Source organism: Melitaea cinxia, chromosome 20 (genome assembly GCF_905220565.1).
Source record: "Melitaea cinxia chromosome 20, ilMelCinx1.1, whole genome shotgun sequence".
NCBI classification, from domain to species: domain Eukaryota; kingdom Metazoa; phylum Arthropoda; class Insecta; order Lepidoptera; family Nymphalidae; genus Melitaea; species Melitaea cinxia.
Window position 1 is genome coordinate 14,577,455 of NC_059413.1, and position 21,551 is coordinate 14,599,005.

Consider the following 21,551-nt stretch of genomic DNA (forward strand, 5'->3'; position numbering starts at 1 on the left):
ACCGCAGGGCTGGCTTTGTCGCACCGAAGACGCTGCTGCCCGTCTTCGGCCTGTGTATTTCAAAGCCAGCAGTTGGATGACTAACCCGCCATCGGTCGGCTGTTTAAGTTCAAAGGTGGTAGTGGAACTGTGTTATCCCTTAGCGCCTCTTACGACATCAGGGTGGCTATATTCTTACTGTCGTAACAACACAGCATATAAAAATATACTAAACTATTTATTATAATATTCGTAAAAAAAATTAACAATTTATTTCATGTAGACAAGACAAGATGTGCAAATAGCTTTTACATTGAGTATTTCTGCGAAAGCGATTACCGTTAACATAAGTTTTTCTCAAATTTTTCATTTTTTATGTAAAAATAACGTGAATGTAGAGACGTAATAGAAATTGTGGTAAAATATTCTCCGTAAGGAAACTTCAAACAGAGCTTCCAGCACTGTCTATATACAGCATTACAGCTCATGAAACTAAGCCCAATTTCAATGGTGATAGATTAGTACGACAATGTCATAACTTTTCGTTTGCGTCAACGCCGCTGTACGTCACTGCTATTGATGGGTGCGGTTCCCAGTGCGCCCTGCGCAAGCCGCTGCTTCATTGTAATTATTAATATTTTAAAACATAAATGCGTTACGTGTGACAGAAAAAGAGACTGAATGCTATTCTATTTTCGTTGCACAGCACATCCATCGATCGTCATGCCTCTGGCGGCCGTAAACCATTAAGCCAACGTATTATCGCTACTGTAGTTGCACGACCTGTGGATAAGACCGTGGCTTATAGATTCGAATACTAAAAAAAATAAGTTGCTTTTTTTACCTCTTGTTGTAGACGCTAACATCAATAACCTCTTAAATTTCAAGTCTAATTGATAGCCTAATATTGTAATAATAATAAAAAGAATAATACAGTGATAATCTCTAAAATATACTGTTACTTAGGGATGACATTAAAAAAGGTAGAAGTAAAACCATAAACATTATTAAAATACTTTTTATTACACTTATTGACTATTTTTACTCTACTATACAATTGTAAAGCGTCTTGATACTCAATAAGGCAACATATCACTATTATTTGGGCAAATCGATCTTTCTAGACCTTTAATCAAAAAAATTAAGATTATAGCCAATATTTAGAAATATACAATTACAGAGAAAATTTTTAAGATACAGTCACAAAGATTATATTATACAATTATAAAAAATTAGAAAGCGAATTTAAATATTTTATACAAAGACATTTTATTAATTAATGGTTAATTTCTATTTCACATTTGAAATAATATAAATTGCTATTATTATTGGTACTATTTGGTTGCTCATAAAGTTTATCTCGTAGATAAGTTATTGATAGCGTTTATCAGCTGGCAGTAAAGCAGATCCTAAAAGTAGGTATCTCTTCACATTTTCACATAACAAAATACAAATTTAACTTTTTATTCTACGACAGTTATTGAAAATCGTCAGATAACATTATCAGCCACATTATTCTTGATACTCATATAACAAGTAAAATGTTTCAATATTGAAAAGTAAATAAATAATGAGTGAAGTCAAGAAGCAGTCTCAGAGTGAAATGAAAACGTAAGAACAAAATTGGTCCTCAAAAACAATATAGGTAATTAATATCTACATTAATTAAATTGATACAACGTGTACGCTTGTTATATAAGATATTCAACTCCTAGCTGCGTTCCATCGAAGGGGGTGTTCTGTAGGTCTAATAGATCGATAGGATTTTTTTTACGTGGACCGTGAACCTGCAGAACCCCCCATTTGAAGGAACGCAGTTAGGAGTCAACAGTTTATATATTCAATATAACTGATAAATGTTTTAGTCTATTTTATTTAAGCCTATTTATTTCTTTTCTCATATATCAGTCAAAATAAACTTTCTTATAAGATATTAAAAAGCATTTAGGGATCGCTATACTAAAATATTCTATAAGTAGTTGTGTGATCACGATAAGGTATTACTCTAAGCTTGGTAAATATGTTAATCAGAGCGCAAGCGAATTTTGCTTTAAGCAATTTTAGTGCCCAGTAAAATATGAAGGCTTCTGAAGACTAGTGTAATGATCTGTTATGAATTTTAAAAAAATCATATGACTATTACGATTTATTATAAATTTGTAAAAAACATGCATGTTACTGATCTGACGGAAGGACCGTCATTGACTTTTGATGGGTAATAAAGGCCAGGGTGACAGACTATAATTTATTTGTTAACAAGCGCAAAATATCATCGTTATTTCAACGTGCAGCATTTTATCATCACGTAAAAATGTATTGAATAATTGTCTTTTCACAAATCGACTTCAATATCTATTATATTAAAATATATTTAAAATTTTAATGACTTTTTATTATGGCTACAATTATTAGGAACAAATTCCAATTCAAAAATACTAGCTTTTCTAAAAATATTACGTCATTATGTTAAAAAAAATATTTTGAGCTAGGCCGAGACACAGTAACCGCGTATGTCAAGTTTACGTAAGTCAGCACTTGTAAGTCACAACACTGCGTACTTTTAACTTATATGCGACTTTCATACTTGGCCGTATCGTTTACTAACAAAAACCACATTTAAATAAACATGAAACAAAAATGAATGTTATAACAAGAGGAGTGTGAATAAAATAATAAATCTATCGATTCGAACATAGTAAGTCAGTATTCGTGTAAGTCGGGTTAGCGCAATTTGGTATAACTATAATTTCCTTTTGCCAAATTCTTGAAGTATATAATTTCATTTGTTAATAATACTAGTTATAATATTTATATCTTAATTGGTGTTATAATTCCTTACCTAATAAGTAGAGGTAATTGAATAGTATTCAAGTTTTAATCACCAATAACAATTTTATTTACTTTCTGTCTCATGCTTGTTTTTTGTTTTTTTTTCGGTATTAAAGATATATCAACATTACAATTTTCAACTAATTTTGAATCAAAAAATTTACATAAAAAAATAATACAAAATTTTGAAAATTCAATTTACAAATTTGTTATAACTATATACATTTTATACTTAACTTGAACTTGACCTAAAATCTAAATGACTAAAATGAGTTGTCTTTATTTGAGCAACCTAAGTCTTACTTTAAACAGGTCAAAACAGGTAGAAGTTGATACTGACACACGTGACCTGAATTTGTTTACGAAACTTTTATATACTAACATAACATGGTCGGTCCACATTTATCTTTCTCTGACATTACGTACTATAGATTGAATTTTAATATTTAAACCAAATAAGAATAAGAATTAATATAATATATTAATAATTATAAGAATTGTTTTATAATGTCACAGATAAGTAAATTTCAAGATAGAATATAGAAACTGTTTGTGAAACAATGCTATTGATCTCTTAACGCTAGTTTGATACTCAACTAACAGGAATTCAATAATATTACAAAAATATGTTGATTATTTTTGTAAATTATAATTAAGCCTAAAATTTTATTATGAGTAGTTTTACTATATCTGGATTTTGTCATATTATTTTACAAGTATCAAACTGAGTTAGACCTAGCTATAGAGTTTTTAATATACCATAAATCACGCTAAGTTTTTTTCCCGCGATTTTTAATTTCAGATTACGTATGTCAGAATGCAGTTAAAATTTGTGCCGAAAATGTAAACAATAATTAGGGCATCGCATTAAATCAGATCTTCTAAAAAGTGGTGATGACGTTTAAATATGATAGACATTTATATAATCTTGTCAAATCGATAGTTCAAAAAAGTTTATTTCTAAAATATATGTCAATTGGTTAACACTATAAAGAAAAATATTTAAGTACCATTTTAAATGTTTTGTCCTAAGTACTCAAATAGACTATATACGTATGTTTTTCGCTTGTTTTTTGGAAAATCTTTTCAAAAATAATTCCAGGAGAGTTTCTATAAGCAATTATGAAAAAATTAAAACCAATAAATACATAACGTAAATACTTGTTTAAAATAACATTCGGTATGAAACTATTGTTCATAGAAAAACGTGACAATATATTTATTAATTAATAAAACCCAGAGAAACTACTCTCTGGAACGCTTAATTTTTATTTTTCTGGAATTATAACAAAAATTTACAGTTGACTTTCATTATTAATATCGTTTGAAATTGGCTTGTTAATCATAGCACACTTCTTACTGATTAACAGCTCTAAGAAACGCCCACACTCAAGTATTTTGGAAGATCTTGTTCCCATAAACACAAATTATATAAATGTAATATATAAAGATAAAAAACTATAACTATACATTTTTGTTTATGGAACCAAAACAAAAAGTTCCGTGGAACTTTTACTTTCTTAGGTACAATACTAAATGTGTTCAAGTGGGTAACTCCTAGCTAGCCGAGTTGTTGTACTGAGGTCTTCCTGCCAACTCTAAGAGGTATCTATCTGGGTGTTCTATCCAGTCCGCTGCAGATATTTTTACCTGAAAAATAACAAAATAATATTAACTTAGAAAACTGTAATTCCAATTGGACATAATTTTATTCTTATTATTATACATCTAGGGTGGAAAATAAGCGTATAACCCACCAGATGGTTACCAGGTGTTTCAGATCCTCCCTAGGAGCTCTGACTACCTTACCACAGGATCACAACACTACTTGAGATCATTGTTATGTGGCTGTGATGATGTAAGGTCGAGGTACTGCCCTAGTCAGGCTGCTCTAGATTTTGAGCAGGGCATTTTCCGCTGAACCCTTCCACAATAGATTATCAAATATTTACCTGTCGCTGTCTCTCTGCCTCTTTTACTTGCCATTTCTTAACATCAAGTTGAGCGTCTCTTAGAGACTGTTCTCCGCAGCCCCATACCTTCAAAATATATTAATTACTTTTTTATATTGTAATAATGATACGCATGTACGGATTTAATGGCGTTAAATTTCATACAATATTTTACAAAATTTATAATAAAACACATTTCTTAGAAGTAACTTAGATTTGACATGCCGATTATTCTCTGTACAATTTTCATTCCGAACCGGCGGTAGCTTCACTTTTAACTACGATCAATTAAAGCGAATATAATTGTAATTAAAAAAAATCAAAATAAAAAGTGCTTTTGAAGCCTACTCAAATAAAGCAACGATTTTTAAATAGAGTAAAACAAAGGAGATGGGTACTTTTGGGCCAAAATGTAATGAGTAGAGATATTGTTTAAAAAATTGGTCATATTTTTTTATTTTAAAATATAAAATATTAGCTCAATTCTGAATCTAGAAGCGGAAAAAATTGAGAAAGATAGTTTTCATCAAATTATTTGGGTATCGTTTCCACTATAATCGATTACAGAATTCAAAAAGAAAATGTTTGCACTAGTTAACTAACTCAAGATATTTAGATGCACAATTAAAGCTGTAAACAATAAAGTGCATTTAAATAAAGTTACATTAATATCGAAAATATCAATTTAATATTTGATAAACCAAAATGATTATCGATTTCGTATCGATTTGAAATAAATCATATTTTTAATGACAGCTTTGACAGCTGACTAACAGTAATACTGTGTCCGTCACTCGTTTCGTGTTTACTGTTTTCCGATGCATGCTGAGTCCATTCCTGATATTTATTTATGGTTTCAAGTGTATATCAATATTTGTAATGAGTTTTCAAACAGTCTTTACTAAATATAACAAACATTAATGCTACAAGAACTTAGTGATCAGGTTTATTATAAACATTGTAATATAACCTCACTTTTACAAAAAGTCTAATAACTCCACTCTCAGATACACAAAATATAGATAATTCTCAGCGAGGGATCAATAAGCCTAAATGCATTAATTGATACCATTTTCATTTCATTACATTTTGGCCCAAGAATGTATGGAATCGTATCATGATATTATATTTCGAAATATTGTATGTTAATAGTGGTCCGATAGTGTAAGGACGCATGTCCGCGAGCACCTCGATGGCCGCGAGCTCGTAGGGCACGCCCTGGAAGGTGAAGGCGTCGAAGCCCTCGGCCACGGCCAGCAGCGGGCGGCGCGGGTCGGAGCCGGCGCGCAGGCCCTTCGGGTAGCCGCGGATGCACGAGTTCAGGTACAGCATCTTGGGCGCCCGCTCCACCAGCGCGTACCTGCGTACAAGGCTCGGCCGGTTACTTCCTCTGATTCGTTTGAGTCGGGTAGAGCTTTAGATTAGGAAAAACCGAATTTCGAGACCGTGGGGGGAAGGGGGGGGGGAGAGGGTGGAGAATGCTACCCCTGTTACCCTCGTAACACGTCGAAACCCCATGGTTATGGAGATATCCATGGTTAAAGTTTTGAGGTTAGAAGAAGAATTTCGCAGCTTTCACACGTTATTTTCACATTTCACACGTTATTTTCACGTTTTATAAGTTGTTTTCAAAATAAAAACGACCTCGACTCCAAGATCAATAAACGATACAACTTACGTTAAAAAATAACAACCATAACCTATCTAATTTAAAAATTACACCGTTTATAGACAGTTTTGTTACTAAAAAAACCCTATCCTATCTAATTTAAAAATTACACCGTTTATAGACATAGTTTTGTTACTAAAAAAAAAAAAAATAACCCTAACATATCTAATTTAAAAATTACACCGTTTATCGACATAGTTTTGTTACAAAAAAAAAATAAAAAAAATCCGAACCTATCTAATTTAAAAATTACACCGTTTATCGACGTAATTTTATAACAGTAAATAAATCAAAATAAAATATATTTAATTAAAAAACATGACATGAAACATGGCTGTATGGTGTTAGACCTTTGCCTTTACAGTTATTTAAACAAAAACAATGAATTTATGCTTACATTGCTTTGGAGCGAAACGATAAGTGGCACGCCATTTTTTTTTTCAGCATATATATCTCAGTCATTAAACATCAGTTGTATCGTTTGTTAAAAAACCGTGTGAAAACAATAACTTAACGTCTGAAATGTTTAATATCAAGTGCGAAATGTGAATATAACACGTGAAAGCTACGGAACTAAGCATGGTTACCGCAAGTTGTATCGTTTGTTGATCTTGTAGTCGAGATCGTTTTTACGTACTCCTGTTCGAAAATAACTTATAAAGTTGCGAAACGGCGCATGGATTGCACTGCCCGCAGCGCCGGAGCTAAGGTGAAGTCAGACGCGGAGCTCAAAGGTATTATAATAGCTTTAAATTCTTCCTCTAATCTCAAAACTTTAACCATGGATATCTCCATAACCATGGGGTTTCGAAGTGTGGCAGTGTTACCTTGTATAGCTTCCCCTACACCCTCCGCCCTCCACCCCCAAAAACCCCATAATTCGGTTTTCCTAGTCTAAAGCTTAGCCGTGAGTCGTATTACTGTGTACTCGATACATACAACGATTTGAATGGAAAGTCCTAAACAATAATACATAACTCTAAAGAACTCACTATAGACGGTTTCACCACGGTCGCTTAGACCGAATATAAAATCATCATATCAAAAATTTCGATCTAGCGAGTACATCGTTCCTTAGCTTAATTGGCTAAAGCACCGACACGGTCAGTCGGAGACGCAGGTTCGATCCCCGCTGGAACGGTCGATTTTTGATATGATATTAAAAAAATGTTTAGAATTTCCTAATGTGTAGGTAGCACAAAAATAAATTAATAATACACAAATTAAAGTAATCGTAAACGGTCAACCTATTACTGGTGCGTGTCGAGGTGTCAGGCGAGGTAGAGCACAGGGTACACTCACGTGGGGTAGAGCTGCACGAGCGCGCAGTCGGGCCCGCCCCAGTACTGGTGCGTGTCGCGTGTCGCGCCACTAGTTCGAGACGAGGTAGAGCACAGGGTACACTCACGTGGGGTAGAGCTGCACGAGCGCGCAGTCGGGCCCGCCCCAGTACTGGTGCGTGTCGCGTGTCGCGCCACTAGTTCGAGACGAGGTAGAGCACAGGGTACACTCACGTGGGGTAGAGCTGCACGAGCGCGCAGTCGGGCCCGCCCCAGTACTGGTGCGTGTCGCGTGTCGCGCCACTAGTTCGAGACGAGGTAGAGCACAGGGTACACTCACGTGGGGTAGAGCTGCACGAGCGCGCAGTCGGGCCCGCCCCAGTACTGGTGCGTGTCGCGTGTCGCGCCACTAGTTCGAGACGAGGTAGAGCACAGGGTACACTCACGTGGGGTAGAGCTGCACGAGCGCGCAGTCGGGCCCGCCCCAGTACTGGTGCGTGTCGCGTGTCGCGCCACTAGTTCGAGACGAGGTAGAGCACAGGGTACACTCACGTGGGGTAGAGCTGCACGAGCGCGCAGTCGGGCCCGCCCCAGTACTGGTGCGTGTCGCGTGTCGCGCCACTAGTTCGAGACGAGGTAGAGCACAGGGTACACTCACGTGGGGTAGAGCTGCACGAGCGCGCAGTCGGGCCCGCCCCAGTACTGGTGCGTGTCGCGTGTCGCGCCACTAGTTCGAGACGAGGTAGAGCACAGGGTACACTCACGTGGGGTAGAGCTGCACGAGCGCGCAGTCGGGCCCGCCCCAGTACTGGTGCGTGTCGCGTGTCGCGCCACTAGTTCGAGACGAGGTAGAGCACAGGGTACACTCACGTGGGGTAGAGCTGCACGAGCGCGCAGTCGGGCCCGCCCCAGTACTGGTGCGTGTCGCGTGTCGCGCCACTAGTTCGAGACGAGGTAGAGCACAGGGTACACTCACGTGGGGTAGAGCTGCACGAGCGCGCAGTCGGGCCCGCCCCAGTACTGGTGCGTGTCGCGTGTCGCGCCACTAGTTCGAGACGAGGTAGAGCACAGGGTACACTCACGTGGGGTAGAGCTGCACGAGCGCGCAGTCGGGCCCGCCCCAGTACTGGTGCGTGTCGCGTGTCGCGCCACTAGTTCGAGACGAGGTAGAGCACAGGGTACACTCACGTGGGGTAGAGCTGCACGAGCGCGCAGTCGGGCCCGCCCCAGTACTGGTGCGTGTCGCGTGTCGCGCCACTAGTTCGAGACGAGGTAGAGCACAGGGTACACTCACGTGGGGTAGAGCTGCACGAGCGCGCAGTCGGGCCCGCCCCAGTACTGGTGCGTGTCGCGTGTCGCGCCACTAGTTCGAGACGAGGTAGAGCACAGGGTACACTCACGTGGGGTAGAGCTGCACGAGCGCGCAGTCGGGCCCGCCCCAGTACTGGTGCGTGTCGCGTGTCGCGCCACTAGTTCGAGACGAGGTAGAGCACAGGGTACACTCACGTGGGGTAGAGCTGCACGAGCGCGCAGTCGGGCCCGCCCCAGTACTGGTGCGTGTCGCGTGTCGCGCCACTAGTTCGAGACGAGGTAGAGCACAGGGTACACTCACGTGGGGTAGAGCTGCACGAGCGCGCAGTCGGGCCCGCCCCAGTACTGGTGCGTGTCGCGTGTCGCGCCACTAGTTCGAGACGAGGTAGAGCACAGGGTACACTCACGTGGGGTAGAGCTGCACGAGCGCGCAGTCGGGCCCGCCCCAGTACTGGTGCGTGTCGCGTGTCGCGCCACTAGTTCGAGACGAGGTAGAGCACAGGGTACACTCACGTGGGGTAGAGCTGCACGAGCGCGCAGTCGGGCCCGCCCCAGTACTGGTGCGTGTCGCGTGTCGCGCCACTAGTTCGAGACGAGGTAGAGCACAGGGTACACTCACGTGGGGTAGAGCTGCACGAGCGCGCAGTCGGGCCCGCCCCAGTACTGGTGCGTGTCGCGTGTCGCGCCACTAGTTCGAGACGAGGTAGAGCACAGGGTACACTCACGTGGGGTAGAGCTGCACGAGCGCGCAGTCGGGCCCGCCCCAGTACTGGTGCGTGTCGCGTGTCGCGCCACTAGTTCGAGACGAGGTAGAGCACAGGGTACACTCACGTGGGGTAGAGCTGCACGAGCGCGCAGTCGGGCCCGCCCCAGTACTGGTGCGTGTCGCGTGTCGCGCCACTAGTTCGAGACGAGGTAGAGCACAGGGTACACTCACGTGGGGTAGAGCTGCACGAGCGCGCAGTCGGGCCCGCCCCAGTACTGGTGCGTGTCGCGTGTCGCGCCACTAGTTCGAGACGAGGTAGAGCACAGGGTACACTCACGTGGGGTAGAGCTGCACGAGCGCGCAGTCGGGCCCGCCCCAGTACTGGTGCGTGTCGCGTGTCGCGCCACTAGTTCGAGACGAGGTAGAGCACAGGGTACACTCACGTGGGGTAGAGCTGCACGAGCGCGCAGTCGGGCCCGCCCCAGTACTGGTGCGTGTCGCGTGTCGCGCCACTAGTTCGAGACGAGGTAGAGCACAGGGTACACTCACGTGGGGTAGAGCTGCACGAGCGCGCAGTCGGGCCCGCCCCAGTACTGGTGCGTGTCGCGTGTCGCGCCACTAGTTCGAGACGAGGTAGAGCACAGGGTACACTCACGTGGGGTAGAGCTGCACGAGCGCGCAGTCGGGCCCGCCCCAGTACTGGTGCGTGTCGCGTGTCGCGCCACTAGTTCGAGACGAGGTAGAGCACAGGGTACACTCACGTGGGGTAGAGCTGCACGAGCGCGCAGTCGGGCCCGCCCCAGTACTGGTGCGTGTCGCGTGTCGCGCCACTAGTTCGAGACGAGGTAGAGCACAGGGTACACTCACGTGGGGTAGAGCTGCACGAGCGCGCAGTCGGGCCCGCCCCAGTACTGGTGCGTGTCGCGTGTCGCGCCACTAGTTCGAGACGAGGTAGAGCACAGGGTACACTCACGTGGGGTAGAGCTGCACGAGCGCGCAGTCGGGCCCGCCCCAGTACTGGTGCGTGTCGCGTGTCGCGCCACTAGTTCGAGACGAGGTAGAGCACAGGGTACACTCACGTGGGGTAGAGCTGCACGAGCGCGCAGTCGGGCCCGCCCCAGTACTGGTGCGTGTCGCGTGTCGCGCCACTAGTTCGAGACGAGGTAGAGCACAGGGTACACTCACGTGGGGTAGAGCTGCACGAGCGCGCAGTCGGGCCCGCCCCAGTACTGGTGCGTGTCGCGTGTCGCGCCACTAGTTCGAGACGAGGTAGAGCACAGGGTACACTCACGTGGGGTAGAGCTGCACGAGCGCGCAGTCGGGCCCGCCCCAGTACTGGTGCGTGTCGCGTGTCGCGCCACTAGTTCGAGACGAGGTAGAGCACAGGGTACACTCACGTGGGGTAGAGCTGCACGAGCGCGCAGTCGGGCCCGCCCCAGTACTGGTGCGTCTCACGCCACTCCTGCGACGCGCACACAACCACCGTCACGCTTTCCCCCGCGCCTTCCACCACCACCAGAGTGGGTCCACTGTTAATAAACAACGTATAAGTTCATTAATTATATAAAATCACTTCAACAGCTATATATAAATCAATCAGTTTTAAGAAAAAATTTGGAACTAATGATTTAGTTATAATATTACATTTAAAGTAAGCTAAGTAAACTAAGTCAGGTTACACAATTTTTAACGATAATTTAAAACGATTTTAGCATATGAAATTGACGAGTTCTAACAAAATAAAACATTTTAGAATTAGTGAATCACATTTTATATATATATATTCTTACCGGTATGCCAGCGTGTGGTGTAGGAACCGGTTGGCGCCGAGCCCGTGTTCCCGGGACAAGTACAGCGGCGCCCAGTGCGACGGCAACGCGCACACCAGCCGGGCCAGCCACGCAGCCGATGCACTCGTACCGCCTGCGGGCGTATCATACCGTATTAGCTTATTTTAATGCTGAAATAATGTAGCTGTTTGACATATGGCTATAGCCACATATAACGTTTCCTTGGATCAATTGTTGTAAATCGTACAACAAATAAATAAAAATGAGGTTCGAGTGATTGTTCGCCTGCTGAAATTGTATAAATACATAAAAGATCGGTAAAAAGAGAACGATTGTAATCAAATAAAGAGTATCGCAAAACCTACCCACTAATCATATGGCTCCAAGCATATGCGCTATTTGAATTAGCGGATATAATGTACAATCGTGGAAAGTAATTTATGGGGTTGGGGGAAAGAGGGGGTTGGGGGGAGGGGAGGAGGGTGGGTTTTCACCCCTCCGGCAAACTATTTTCGTGCAAATCTCGTTGTTACAGAGATAAGGTTAAGGTTAAATTTTTGTTATTTTTGACTCCACCTTAATTCTGGTGCTGCGGTAAGTTTACTCATGGTCAGGTTTCGCGGTAGCGGTGGCTCACCGGGGTGCGGCTGCGGCGGCGGGCGCGCGGGCCGGCTGTACAGCGGCGGCGCGGTGGCGGCCAGCAGCCAGGCGGCCGACACGGGCAGCGCGCCCGCCGCGCCCCACGCGCTGCGCTCCAGCACCGGCGTGCCCAGCTCCAGCGCCGCGCCGCCCGCCCCCGCCCCCGCCGCCTCCAGCTCGCGGTGCCGCGTGGCCAGCATGTGCACGCAGTACCTGCGGGGGACTGCGCTGTTAGCGTCGTGACGTGCAGCGACACATCACTGGCCTCCTCGTGGCCGTGAGCCGGAGGACGTGGCACTGCATTAGCTAACACACGATCACCACTCGAGGACAGGCCTGCTCCGGCCCCCTGCCACATCAAGTTGTTAATTCTGTGAGCTATGTCGGTTACTTTTGTTTTTTTTTTTTTTATACCACTAGGTCGACAAACAAGCGTACGGCTCACGTGATGGTAAGCGATTACCGTAGCTTATAGACGCCTGCAACACCAGAATCATCGCAAGCGCGTTGCCGACCCAATCCCCAATCCCAGCCAAAAGCTCTGGTCACCTTACTCACCAACAGGAACACAATACTGCTTGAAAACAGTATTATTTAGCTGTGATCTTCTGTAAGGTCGAGGTACTACCCCAGTCGGGCGGCTCCATATTTTGAGCAAGAAATTCCTGCTGTGCCCTACCTCAGTTAAAGTCTCTCCCTTAGATAGTCTCATTTCTGATCTTATCTTTGAGAGATACCCCAAGCATAACCCGTTCTATAACGTTGAGTGACTTTAAACTTGTGGACTAGTTCCTTGGTCAGTGTCCAAACCTCGGCACTATTTTGTCCACACAGATATTACGGAATCTTTGAAGTGAAGACTCGACGAAGTTCATTCTCTTGTTTCAGCCTAGTTGAGTTACATAGCCTGGGTAGACGTAATCTTAAATAACTTGGAGAAGGATGCCGTCGACCGATACCGGCTCGGTATGATCTATATAGTCACCGACATAAATTGTTAGCGGTCATAATATTACAATAACTTTTTACTAATATCTCACAAGCATTTAGCAAGTGGTCCCAAAATTTGAATGATATTGATATCAATTTAAAGCATACACATTGTTTGAAACGAAACTCACCTGTGGACGGGAAATATAAGCCTATGACAGTGTTCTTCGAGCCAGCGGACCACGAACCCGACGCTGTGCGAATCTTTATTATTGAAGCAACCCTTGACCACTGCTGTCAACGTTTTGTTGATCTGATTCAAACAAAAATTTCCGGTCAAAATAGGAACCATTCAAATCATTCAGTTTATGTTTTGTTGAGGTAGGCCATAGTAGAAAATGTCTTGTCCAAAATTGGAGGCAGCCCAACTGGGGAAGTACCTCAAGGAGATCAGACATAACACCAACTTTCTCCTCAATTCATTCACAATACGCGCTGCAAAACTTTGGAACCATCTACCGAGAGTGATCCAAGACAGCACTTCAATTTATGCTTTCAAGGACAGGCTAAGGAAACATCTTCTCTCCGAAGCTATGAATCTCTCATAATTGTTGTACTCTCAATATATGTATGTATGTATGTATGTATGTATGTATGTGTATGTATGTATATGTGTATGTATTTATGTATGTATATGTGTATGTATGTATGTGTGTATGTATGTATTTATGTATGTATATGTGTAGATATGTATGTGGGTATGTACGCATGCATATGTGCATGTAACTGTGTAAGTATTTAAGTATATATGTATTTTATATCACAAATGCGCTTATGAGTCTCGCGATAACATTTTCTCTCACCACCATGGGTAGACTGGTAGAGATCTCTTACAGAGATAAGTTCGCCCTTGCCAACATTTTTTGTAAACTTGTAATTATGATTTTTTTTTTAAAGTGCAATAAAGAATATATATCACAGCTAAATAACATTGCTCCCAAGCAGTTTGTGTTGTTGCGGTAAGGTGGCCAGAGCGCTTGGGAAGGTTCGAGGATAGAGTAATGTCTATATAAAATCTCGGTTCTTATATTGAGAAAACGATTCGTTAAATTCGTAAATTGTCGTGTTTGAGCCTACCATTAATTGGTTAAAATTAATAATCCTGTACAGTATTAATGCAGATTGTTCTCACCATTATGCAAGTCTGAGGTCCTTCTGGGTAATGGTCCATCGACAGCTTGTAACTAATGTAGAGGAGACTTCTAAAGTCGTCCGGCCTCACAGTGCCGTCTTCTGCCTCTGCGCTGAACATCCTGCAACCAATAAGACATTTCATCTAATATAAGCTTTATATAATAACGAACTACGACTAGCCCGTTGGCGCAGTTTGTAGTGGCGCTGCTTTCTGTGCCGCGGGTTGCGTGTTCGATTCCCGCCTGAGTCTGGGTGTAATATTTGTATTTATATATGTATATATGTATCATTTCTATGTATATTTATCAATAAAAAAAAAAACAGCTGTAACAGTCAACTGTTACCTTGTAACACAAGCATTAAGTTGCTTACCATAGGAGCAGACGACCTTGTGTGTATGTTATAACCTATAAGATATTAATTTATATGACGGATGAGGTACATTTCTCTCGCTCATCGTCTCTGAGTACTTGGTCTACTGTAGGCTTCAGTGCTCAATGTTGGCACAAGTAAACACAATTTATGATATCACCAATTTCTAAAACACATGAATCACGTAGCAGAAAGGTAGTTATTTTGGTAGAAAGGTAGCAGCACGGAACGGGGGATAGTTATTAGTTAACGGGGCGGAGACTAACTTCTTAGCATTCGATGGATTCACCGTGCGGGTACCGAGTCCATCGTGCACCAGAGGGCGTAACTCAGAGCAGTGCCTAGGACTTGCGAACTAGGTGTAGGCTTAAGGAGGCCCCCTTTGAGATGCGCGTCACCTTCAACTTACCATCCTGTATCAGAAGATTGGTCTTTGCCCAAAAATGGAATGTATACAAAATGTTACAGAATAATTTCTTACCTAACGTAGGTTTCGATAATGGCGTTATCGTCCAACATGGCAAGTATCTTCTCGCACTGTTGCTTGAAGGTAGACAGAGGAATGTGCTTGTTTTTACACTTGCCGCTCTTGTGTACGTATCTGTAGAACTGGCGCGCCAGATCCGGGTACTTTGGGAATAAATATTTCTGGAAAGAATTTTGAGTTCGTCAGTTTGAGAATTGAGGAATGTTTCTTTGTATTGTTAGATGGTGCATAAGGTTTCTAATAATGAAGTTATTAGTTTTCGCAAGCGTATATTAAAAAAGGCTTATGACAATTAGTTGCTTAATAGGCTTATCATAATACATTGCTGTAACTTTTTTCATGTATTAAAATGGAAGCTTAATATATTTTTAATAGATTTTGTCACAGCAGATAAACAAGGCAAACATATTTATTAGACCAACTCGATGGACTTTTTTTATTAAATTAATGTGAGACTTTGGTATCCGTTGGTTAAAGATTTGCCAAGTTCAAAACACTGTATAACTTGCAAAAAGAGAACCAACAGTCGAGTCGCGAATCTACTCTTTTCTAATCGTTGAAAATGTTATATTTTTATACCATTGCTATTCGCAAGTGTTAGATATTATCAAAAATTCGTATAACGCAAAAAAAAAATTGGCCCAAGTCCAACTGTGCTGATTCAGCTTCCTGACATCAAAGGGATTTCGAACCTAATAGTTTTAGTTTAACTACACGTTGAAAGATAACTTGAGGTGCGATTCTGATTGTAATCGTGCCAGAATTGTAAACCAGTTGTCGATCGGAAAAACGTAAGTCACATTTTTTTAACCGACTTTAAAAAAATTGATAATTTTTTTTTTTATTGGAAAGGAGATATCCCAAGGGTGGTATGGTACCGTAATAAATAATTGTGTTTGCTCGCAAACGAAAAAAAAAAACCGACTTCAACTACATCGACGAGTAATACAACGTAGATCGACGAAAAAATAGTCAAGTAACTACGCGTTATCAAAGATTACTCAAAAAGTAGTTATCAGATCTCGATAAAATTTATATGTGACCACATGATAAATATCAGCTTTCGATTAAATTAAAAATTATCAAAATCGGTATACCCAGTAAAAAGTTATTGCGGATTTTCGAGAGTTTCCCTCGATTTCTCTGGGATTCCATCATCAGATCCTGGTTTCCTTATCATGGTACCAAACTAGGGATATCCTCTTTCTAACAAAAAAAGAATTATCAAAATCGGTACATCCAGTAGAAAGTTATGCGATATAATACAACGCAGGTCGACGAAAAAAGCGTCAAGTAAAAACGCATTATTAGATATAACTCGAAAAGTAGTTGTTAGATCTCAAATAAATTTAAATGGGACCAATTGGCACACACCACCTTTCGATTAAAACAAAATTTGTCGAAATCGGTCCACCCGGTCAAAAGTTCTGATGTAACATACATAAAAAAAAAAAAAAAAAAAAAAAATACAGTCGAATTGAGAACCTCCTCCTTTTTTGGAAGTCGGTTAAAAAACCAGGATTTGATGATGGAATCCCAGAGAAATCGAGGGGAATGTTCGAAAATCGTAGTGACGACTTCTGCGTTTGTTAATTTTTTTGTCCACTTACGTTGTATTACTTGCCGATATAACTGAAGTCGTTTTTTTGTTCTGTTGTTTCTCATTTATTGCTTTAGCTCTTGACGAGTATTATCCTATGGCACAGCAGTATATGGGAAAAAGCTGCATAGTCACCTAAAAACGGTTTGGAAATAGTGGCAAAGAGGCCTCTATTATCTCCTTTATATTGGTAGCGCGTTTAATTAATGGCCTTTTTAATACAAACTATTAATCTTAAAATGGCTTTCTTGAAATGTTTGCCTAAATTGAGCGGTTACCCCTTATACCCCTCACCCATCGATTGTTTTTATTAAATTACGTATATGTACCAATCAAAATCAATAATTATACGTATATTTTACTTTTGAAATTTTTACCGATTTCACATTATATACATTTCTGTTCTATTTTTAACCGACTTGAAAAAAGGACTAGGTCAATTCGACTTTCTTCTTCATGTGTTCAGAACTTTTTACTGGGTGGACCGATTTCGATGTTTTTTTAAGCATGGTGCTTGTCATGTGGTCCCATATAAATTTAATCAAGGTCTGACGAATATTCTTTCAATTATCTCTAATAATGCGTATTTACTTGACTGTTTTCTCTTCTACATACGTTATTGTTTGCCTATTTGCGAGCAAACACAATTATTATCCTTTCCCCTTAAAGACAAATGAGTTGCAGCAAATGAATCAATTTTCACTATTACGTGCCACGTGGCTTTACTTGCATTAAATCTAATATTTAGAACCTCTATACTGGTATAAATCTTAGAGAGATTTTTTATAGCCTTTTAAACCTTTTATCAAAAGAATTTCTCAAATCCATATAGCCCGGATTAGCGTCATTAAACAAACGGACAAAATCTCTTAACTTATATTACAATGGCGATAAGATAGCGCTGCACAATTCATTGACGGATTTCTCTACACTACAACAACTTTTTTCAAAATCTGAAGCGACTCGACTGGGATCGTACCTCAACAGTACAGAAGACCACGGCTAAATAATACTGCTATCAAGCAGTGACACACAGTTCCTGTGACAAGATAGCTAGAGCTTCTGCGGAGTGTCAAGGGTAGGATCAGCAACACCTTTGCGATGGTTCCGGTGTTGCAGGAGTCTATAAGCTACGGTAACCACTTATCAACATATAAAACAAAAGTGTTGTAGTGTGGAAGTAAATGTTATATGTAGTAGCGTAATAGTATTTAAATAAGTACCTATATAAAATTTGTAATATTTGAGATTGGGAGAGTAATAAATCAGATTTGACTAGATTAATTCGTTTCAAATTATCTCCGATGACATAACCTTACATGGCGACCCTGCCGTCCGAGACGGGCTGCCTAGTCCTGTCTCGAAATTTTAAATTCTTAAAAAATTAATAGTTTTATTAAATTTTCGCGATGTGCCGGTCAGATATTCAGAAAGAAGACGTTTTTATTACACAAAATAGTGGCGTGGCATTAACATAACCTTACAGTGTATAGCTTGGCAAGGAATTTGTTACAATAACATTATTAGTGATTCAGTAGTAATTTGTAGCAGTTTGTAAACAATTAGCGCGAGCGGAGGACCGGAGCGAATTGATTGTGACGTGACCTTGGGTTATTTATACGAAAAGTGAATTGCTTTCCAAATGAAAGGTCAAAGTCGATGTCTTAGTTTCTACTTTTTTTTTTTAAATTAGTAAACAGTACCTGGGTGACCGAGCTTAGCTCGGTAATTTTAGTGAATCGTGTGGTTTATTTATTTATTTATTCATAAGTCAACACCAACAAGTAGTACAACAACAAATACAAAATAAATAAAGTAAACATCGGTATCTAGATAACTGCTTACTTTTTTACAGGTGTTCCTAAATTACTATGAATATCGTCAAAATCGAAATAAGTCAAATTAAAAATTGTCCATTTAGTATACAGTAATAAATATTCGAGATTAAATTCAATATAAATATACAAAATAAAATTAACATTAATGTCAGAGAGCAATATTAAAACAAAAAGTCAAAAACATCCAAAGTTTGTTAACATTTTATTTGGGAATCATATTTAAATACGAATTACATATTGATAAAATATGAATAATATTTTTCTATTTTACCGACATAATAATAAAAAATATGAACTGGCTATTGCAACTGTATTGACGTTTGCAAAATTTACCTTCGTATTCTAACGATATTGTAGCCATTTTTTCTTTGCCCAAAAACAGGGATAAAACGACATTTTCTAAAAATGAATCCTAGCTAGATTTATTTATCGCCCCCGAAATCCCCTGCATACTAAATTTCATGAAAATCGTTGGAGCCGTTTCCGCGAGTCAGATTATATATACATATATATACAAGAATTGCTCGTTTAATAATATAAGAATATAAAAAAGGTATAAAACAAAAAAGCGTATTGTTTACATGTTTTATTTTAAAAGATATTTCATTTTTATTTTTAGGACTTTACTATGACATTTTGTAATGGTAATAGACAGACACTAAATATTTTTAGTATATGAGTTGTTATGGCTAGTACAGTATTAAATAAAATAAAATAAATTCTCTAATGAAAAATATGTTTGTTTTGTTGACTTCAAGGTCATCAACAAAGACGGTTGTAATATTTGGGTGGGAGTCTATTTCACACTCTTTCATTAGTCAGAAAAATGTGTGGCGAGTCAGTAAACAATTATAATTTTAAATACAATTAGGCCGGCAAACAAGCGTACGGCTCCCCTGATGGTAAGCGATTACCGTAGCCTATAAACGTCAGCATACCGTAGCATATCAACAGCAGACGTCCCCCAATTCCCACCAGGAACTCTGGTCACCTTACTCACCAACAGGAACACAACACTGCTTGAAAATAGTATTATTTGGCTGTGATCTTCTACAAGGTCGAGGTATTACCCCAGTAGGGCTGCTCCATGTTTTGAACAGGAAATTTCCTGCTGCTGATTTGACGTTAAGCGATCAACATCGCAATTATAGCACAAGGTTAAGTAAAGGAACGAAGGAGATGATGATGTAAATGACGAAATACAACTACGGTAGCCACACTAATAATAATAATTAATAAACGCCTCGCACTCGACTGTCTCCAGACAAACACAAACGCCTAGACAACTACAAGCTTCTGCATGGTCAATATCAATGTTGGGGAGGGATCGAACCCACAACGCCAGCGCAACAGCCCCAAACCAGAGCTGTCACCGTTGCGCCAACGCGTGACAAAATCAAAATCAAAAATAGCTTTATTCAAATAGGCTCCAAGAGCACTTTCGAATCGTCATTTTACAAATTAAAACTTTAAAAGCAAATTATTATTTTTGTAAAAGTGAAGCTACCACCGATTCGGAATGTAGATTCTGCAGAGAAGAATCGGCAAGAAACTCCGCAGTTACTCTTTTGAAAATAATATATAAACTGTGTTTTAGTATCATTACTAAAGCTACAATTTATCATTGAGGGTCTGATACAAATTTTTGACGGATAAAGGTATTCAACAGATAAGTTCATGGTACCTTTTTTTCATTATCATAATCGAATTTATTTAAGTAAAAAAGGGGCATGATGTATATTATTTACCTTTGGCAGATCAATCTTATCATCAACTTATGCGCCAGAAAAACTTCGTGAGCAACATTAAGCAATATTTTCATTAATTGTCTTGATGTACTAATTACAAGTGCGGATATTATTAGAGCAAGCTGAACAAACAGAACAATCGATAGATAGCGAGTAATCCCCCGGGCTTAATGATGTGAAGACGGTTTAGTTTATCGATATGCTTTTGAAACTGTCTTATAACTAAAACTCCACTAATTATATTCTGGACTGCATATACCTAACTGCATTTTTAGTCAGTTTCTTACAAAATTAAGACTGAATTAAGTTGAACTTTATGTCACTGACTGCTACGATGTTTGATTCTTGCTCGGAGCAGATATTTGTATTATCTGGGTGTCTGTGTGGGTCTTCTCACATCGTAGATAAAACGGTCGCTAATATAAAGTGGAACAGCGTAATGGATAAAGCTCCTACCTTTCTCCTATATGGAGAAAGAGGTAATATATTTTGTATGTATTAACATATGTATGTATATGTTTATGTGGGTATATACCGTTTAAATGTATGAATGTTGTATTATATAACTATGTTTAGTATTATAAATATTAACAATAGTTTATTAAACATACATACTTACAATTTACAACTTAAGAACTAAATATTTACAGATAGTTTTGGTGTAAATCATGTCCGCGTGGATTATAAATTGATTTAATTATGTGTGCTAAACTTGCGTTGTTGATTGCGAACTTTTACCGACATGTTTTTCCTATACCTACTACTTCTATTAAAGGTTGCCTGGAAGAGATCGCTATAAGCGATAAGGCCGCCTTTGCATACATTATTTGTTTTTGTATCAAATTGTTCTAAAACGTATCTTCTTTTTGTGTGCAATAAAGTAAATAAATAAATAGGTCTGTGCCCAGAAGTGGATCATGACAAGTTAGCACTTAGTGCAGTGTGTGCAGTAGAATGCCGTGTTTTGAAAACAACCAAACAAATTACAACGCAATTATGATATACTCACGGTAAACGAGTTTTCCGTGACGCCATTGATGCCATCTTCCTTCTGCGAGCGGTGCGCGAGGAGCTGCGAACAAACATTAACATATTGTGAATATTATATCGACAAGTAGTAACATTAGAACGTGGGTAGACGAAATAATTGCCAATTAAATACGCATAACTAGAGATAACTCAAAAAGTAGTCGTCTGATCTCGATCAAATTTAATCGATATCGCATG

At 40.3% G+C, this 21,551-nt stretch overlaps 1 protein-coding gene across 1 annotated transcript in view; it reads right to left on the reverse strand.

Annotated features, from left to right (window-relative positions):
* Positions 1-2,210: 2,210 nt before the first annotated feature.
* Positions 2,211-21,551, reverse strand: part of LOC123663176 — a 31,798-nt gene continuing 12,457 nt past the window's right edge. Inside the window, exons 2-11 of the mRNA XM_045597872.1 lie at positions 21,334-21,396; positions 15,133-15,299; positions 14,278-14,398; positions 13,277-13,398; positions 12,154-12,368; positions 11,517-11,649; positions 11,124-11,255; positions 5,949-6,120; positions 4,761-4,847; positions 2,211-4,458 (exon numbers count right to left, since the gene is read on the reverse strand). Coding sequence (XP_045453828.1) covers positions 4,366-4,458; positions 4,761-4,847; positions 5,949-6,120; positions 11,124-11,255; positions 11,517-11,649; positions 12,154-12,368; positions 13,277-13,398; positions 14,278-14,398; positions 15,133-15,299; positions 21,334-21,396 — 1,305 coding nt within the window. The 3' untranslated portion in view covers positions 2,211-4,365. The remainder of the gene's footprint in view (positions 4,459-4,760; positions 4,848-5,948; positions 6,121-11,123; positions 11,256-11,516; positions 11,650-12,153; positions 12,369-13,276; positions 13,399-14,277; positions 14,399-15,132; positions 15,300-21,333; positions 21,397-21,551) is intronic.